At 30.9% G+C, this 6000-nt stretch overlaps 1 protein-coding gene across 3 annotated transcripts in view; it reads left to right on the top strand.

The window, feature by feature from the left end:
• The first annotated feature begins 1636 nt into the window (after positions 1-1636).
• The window catches only part of LOC143240601 (DNA-binding protein SMUBP-2-like), an 89514-nt gene continuing 85150 nt past the window's right edge, over positions 1637-6000 (top strand). The window contains exons 1-2 of one of the 3 annotated variants that reach the window (XM_076483323.1): positions 1637-1950; positions 4532-4610. In XM_076483323.1, coding sequence (XP_076339438.1) covers positions 4534-4610 — 77 coding nt within the window. In that variant the 5' untranslated portion in view covers positions 1637-1950; positions 4532-4533. Of the gene's footprint in view, positions 2212-3915; positions 4101-4531; positions 4611-6000 lie in introns of those variants that run through there. The other 2 variants (XM_076483317.1, XM_076483315.1) reach the window with 2 other exon arrangements.

Here is a 6000-nt window from a genome sequence, read left to right as displayed (position 1 = left end):
AATATACATTAAAAATAATTATTTTTAATTATCATTAATAAAAGAAGTGATTTCTGAATAAAAGGCATCAGTCATTGCTTGATTTTGATCCACGTCCAATCTATTAAATAAATAAAATAAAAAAGCTTTTATTTAGTGTAGTTGTGGGGTCTAACCTGGAAGAAAACTTAAGGAGGGTTACAAATTTTCAAACTTTTATTTCACTTTCAGCACTTATTGAGTCTTAATGTCTTGTCAATTAAGCAATGGAAGGGCCGAGGGGGACACCAATGTTGGGCTGTGCTTAGGGCATCAGTTGCCCTTAATCTGGTCCTGATCCTCTGTATTAATCTATCGTATATTATTAGTGATACTCTTAATTATTCATACTAGAATTTATTCGTTTTGTTTATTTAGATATTGTGTAACATAGTATTATAGGTGATGCATACGAGCCTATATTACAAATACATTCAATTATACTTTTCTGACAAAAGGAGCATTGGACTTAGGAAAACAAGCTATTCAATTAGGCATAAATTTTACATCAGATGTTATGTAAGGAAAATCTAATAAGGTTTACCTAATAAAAAATAATTCCCTATGTCCAGAATTCCTAAAACAAAGCGATAAAGCACATCAACTTCAAATTTCTTGAACGAGCACTCTTGTCATTTTTATACCATAAAAATACCTTTCAGTGTACAAAGTATGAGCTAGATTTATTTGCTTTCTCTCCTATACAAACTGTGATTAAGAAGGTTCAGTTAACAGAATACTATTCTTATCATTAGTTAGTTTATAGTTAGTCATCACCATTAGATTCCATCAAGGAACATAGGGCCGCAATCGCTTGCGGATTCTTCAACAGATATTTAAGTGAGTAGGTTGTTAGCCCACTGCACCGAGCCGTCCCTAATTTAGTAGTGTAAGACTAGAGGGAAGGCAGCTAGTCATCACCACCCACCGCCAACTCTTGGGCTACTCTTTTACCAACGAATAGTGGGATTGACCGTAACATTATAACGCCCCCACCGCTGGGAGGGCGAGCATATTTGGCGCGACGCGGGCGCGAACCTGCGACCCTCGGATTATGAGTCGCACGCCTTACGCGCTTGGCCATGCCAGGCCATTCTTATCATTAGTGACTGACAAAAGACCTGTTTATTAGTTCGAAAACTAGAGAAGATAATCCTCCAATGCTGCGGCACTTGAAATTGTTTTAGGCAGAGTTAGAATAAATGAATTTATGATTCCATCCTTTATTTGCTCTATATTTGTGCAGTCCTCCTGTTTGCAGAGTTAAACCTCTAAAAACCGAGCTTCGAAACTTGTGGTGGGCCGAACACAGGTATCTCTCTCTGTAGCTTTGTGGTTAATAACAAAAAAAAAAAAAAAAACGTTTGTGCGACAGCAATACCAATTCTAGAGTGCACATATACCCGATTCGGTTTTATTACCCATCAGGATCTTGACCAACTTATCTTTAAATTGTAATTCTTTTAGGTAAAATTAGAGTAAATTAGTCTATGAGGCCTTGGGCATGTTGAAATACATTGAAAGGGTTTCACAACCTGAGTCCGAAACTGTAATTAGATCTTTAAATCGGTCAAAATGTGACGGAGCTATGAGCTGAAAGTTTGTACACGGAAAGCTCAGAGACATTCTATGAGTTGCTGTACCTCGGCCAAGAAATTTATTATTTCTTTAGTTTTATTGTAAACTTTTGCAAAAGCAATATACTGATTCACTCACTATGTTTAACTAAATTAATGTATACTATAGGGTCGTTCTACTTACAATTTCCTGATGTATTAATTGCACTTCACAGTCTGTTTACTTTGTAAATTTTGAAAACTAATAACAACATTAAAATAACTTTTATATATTTAATATCCATTTAAATTGTACGGCAAAGTGCCTTATTTGTCGTTTCATAATTTCAGTGTAAAATTATTTATACGGAAAGAGGTAAAATTAAAATATGTCTTCTATAATCACTCCGTTATTTAAGCTTTCATATGTTATTTGTGTTATTTATAGGCTCGATTTATTTTTTATTTAGTTATAGTTATTTTTAAATTAAACCATGCATATAACAACAAGAGTTGAGCGTAGGCCTAGTATAAGTAGTAATAATAGTTTGTTTAGTTATAAAAGTATCGTTATGATATTACTAGCGAACTAGTAATAAAGGATTTTACTAATGCTTTAAAGTTACAGGTTAATAAAGTAAGTCCACATAGACTTCTTAAGAGTTAGTAAGATATTGATAATATTACATATATTGACACTGCTTTTTACCGTAGCATAGTATACTAACATTCATGTTTTAATGCACAATTTCTTTTTAGAAATTTCTTGTTTTATAATATTTAACTAGAATAAACAATTATCGTTGTGTTTTACAACATTCTTCACATGTTACCAATTGACATGGCGATAAGGCTGAAACAAGTAAAACTAAAATCAAAAGACTAAATCAAGTTTGCCTTGATTATAAAGTTTGAGAATATCTGAATGTTGTTACATTTCTCAGTAGTATTATTTCTTCCTGTTTCACTCTACATTTATAACACACTACTTGCTTGGGAATGTTTAACAGGATGTTGCAATTAATAATTCTGCTAAATATTTATAATGAATACTTCTTCAAATTAAAATCCCATGTGTTGAATTTTTCTTATGTCAAATATGTTTAATAACTGGTATTTTAAGAGGAAAGCCTTGTCATAGAATCTTTAATGTACTATAATTATGGATAACAAGGGACTGTTTAGTCCTTTAAAGCTGTCTTTTAACATGCACCCACTCCCTTGGGAAAAGTGAAGATTCAAGCATACCCTTTTCAGTAATTTTACAGTTTAAGGTTTGTTTTCTTCTCTTGCTTGACCTTAGAAGATTTCAACTACAAGAGCTTTTAAGTGTTTTCTTAAAGCAAAGCCACATCAGGCTATCTGCTGAGTCCACTGAGGGGAATTGAACCCCTGATTTTAGCATTGTAAATCTGTATTCCTGCTGTATCAACAGGGGACAAGAGCTTTTGAACATTTATATGTGGGAATATCTATGGATATGTATATTAACCTCTTTTACTGCTTTCCACAAAGACATTTTTATTGCTTCTATTTCTAAGTGGGAGGAAGTAAAATCATTGGTTTCAAACATCCCTGTTAATTTACATTTCAGTTTCAGAATATCAATTATGTAAAGCAAAATGAAATTAATTCTCTTCACTCCAATAATACTGACCTTTGCTTATCCTTTTTCAAGAAAAGAAAAGACAACTTAAACTTTTTGTTAATATAATCCATCCATTCATACTAGTAATACTAAATGCTCTCCTCTGAATCCATTCAAAATTCAGTATCTCTTTCATAAATAATAAATAGAGCAAGATGCTCAGTACAGCTAGAAAGAAAATAATCAAGTGTTTAATGGAATCCACAAGTGTTTCTGATTTAGTAGTAATAAACTGTAGAAAGAAAGAATGATCAAAGGTGCAACCACTGATACGTGAGGTATTCCACTAGTAACAATTATTAGGGTCTGGTATGTATATGGACTCCATTAATAACCTTTTTCTTTCTCCTGTCCAATTCAATCCACAACCCAGTCAGTCTTTTCCAAAGCCCAGCTACTGTGATATTTTTAACTGCCAATTATTTGTGTGGCACATTATTAGAAGTGTGTAGAATATCCAAGACCACACATTTTTCCTCATCCAGATGAGTAACATTCTTGAAAATAGATAATGGATTAGTAAGGGAAAGTTACCCATTAGTGAATTCATATTGGATTTAATTTTTGATATCCAGTACATAATTTTGCAAAGGTTATTTTATCAGATTGAAGAATTTTTCCTACCACAAAAGAAGGACAACTGGCCTGCAATTTCCAAGTCAACTCTTACTATCCTCTATAAAAATGAATCCCCCCCTTCCCCAACATAAGATCAAAAGTATGAAATGCTCATTTTAGTTTTAACTTTGGTCTTACTGCTGAATTTGCATGTAAGTTACTGATTCAAGTATTAGATACAGTAATTGTTGCTGAATGGGTGAAGGAAATGGTGGAACATGGAAGATCGATTTTATGCAACAAACAATTAAAGGCTATAGGTATAACATAGGCAGTGTTTTAAATTAATTAATAAAATTACACTAAATTTGAAAAAGTGATATTCAAAGTATTAGTTTTTATAGTTAAAGTAGAATAGATGTTAATATTGGAACTTTAAAAATATTCTTTTAACTTTTTGTTTTTGTAGTTAAAAACTAATAAGATTTACCTTATCTGATAAAATGCTGTTTATTTAAAACATAGAGTGATTAAACATTTTATAGAATAAACTTGATTCTAAAAAAAAGTTTTATTTAAGTGAAAAAATATTTTTAAGACTATAAAGGGCATAACACCTTAGTTGATGAAGTTAAAATTATATGTTTATTTTGAATTTATGAAAAGTAGTTTTTATCATCTGTGATTGTTTTTTGTGTTGTAACATTTTATATTACTGTTCTTGTTGACATAGATTTATCATTTTTTTCAGCAATGTCTCTTGAAGCTTTTGTATCAAAACACTTGGACTTGTTATACCTGGAGCATGAGGCTGAAATTGATGAAAACAGGTATTGTTTGTTATAAGGAGAGAAAATTCACTGTATAATTTAAAAAAAACTCATGAGACACCGTAGGTTAAAGAGTAAAATAATTTACTCAAAAACAATGTTTCTTTACATTTATTTAAGGTGTTGATTAAAATATATTTTAGAGTTTAACTTGCAGATAGCAACGGATCATTTTGTCTGTCAAGCTGTCTTTGAATACGTATCAGGTTTCAACATTAATTTTTGAAAGCATTAGCAAATGATTGTTAATAATTTTTTCCTGCTTTCATATTTGGCACTGTTACTAACACCAGCATTATTCTCTAAATTTCTCTGTGTCATAATTAGTTGTTGTTTGTTTTAACCTTCTCACTCCATACATCTTTTACTACACACGATGTTTTAGTGCCTTACACACAAAATTTTATCAATTTATTCTTTGTTAATGTTATATCAATTAGTATAGCATAAAATCTTAGATAATACATTTTTAATTGCATACAAGTTTCAAGTTCTTAAAACTACAAGGCAATATTTTAAAACATCCTGAATTTTCCTTAGTGTAACACAGTGAGACACATTTCCATTAGGCATTTTCTCTTCTCTTGTTTATCCATCATACTTGCAAAAAGTACAACATTAAATGTAAATTACTCTCATTATAAAATTGCCATTGCTCAGACAAACCATAATTTTTATGGCCTTCAATTTTCTTTGGTTACAGGGATATTAAATAAAAATTGAACCTCTCATGTCACACCCACTTTTCACATTCTGCCTTTCATGGTTTGTTAATATTTCTCTCTTATGTTCAATTATATATTAGTTATAACCAATAGAAAGTTAAGGATTTCATCTGTCAAATGACATATTGTATAATGTTGTGTTCTGAAGAGTTGTCATTTTCACTCTGAGTATAACTCCATTACCCTGAGAAGTTAAAGAATAACTTGGAAGAATTTGTAATGGCTTTTGTCACAAAGATAGGAAGCCAAAAAATTTTAAGAGTTGGGAGAAATTGCCTATTTTTTTTACATGTTATCAAACTGTGTTCTTTGGTGCATTATTTTAAATGAACATTTAATGCATTACTACAGTTAGTATGTATATAAAAGTAGGGTTGAGTGTCATTGACAATCAACAGCATTAAAAAGAAGAGATTGAGCAAGCTTTTTATTTTTTATTTTTCATGTTGATTATTTATTTCTTATTGTAAAAGTACCTAAAATGTAAAAATAAGGATCTTTTTCTTTTTAGTTTAAAATTTCATAAGGTAAAATTAATAATATAGTAAAAATATTTTATGAAACACACATAGAAAAGTAGCTCTTAGATAGTGTGATATGATTGCATGACATGAGCTCCACATTTACTTTGTGATTTACAATTTAAGATGGTGCAGATAGTAGTT

Source organism: Tachypleus tridentatus, chromosome 2 (assembly GCF_004210375.1).
Source record: "Tachypleus tridentatus isolate NWPU-2018 chromosome 2, ASM421037v1, whole genome shotgun sequence".
NCBI classification, from domain to species: Eukaryota; Metazoa; Arthropoda; class Merostomata; order Xiphosura; family Limulidae; genus Tachypleus; species Tachypleus tridentatus.
This window is presented reverse-complemented; position numbering and strand designations above follow the sequence as displayed.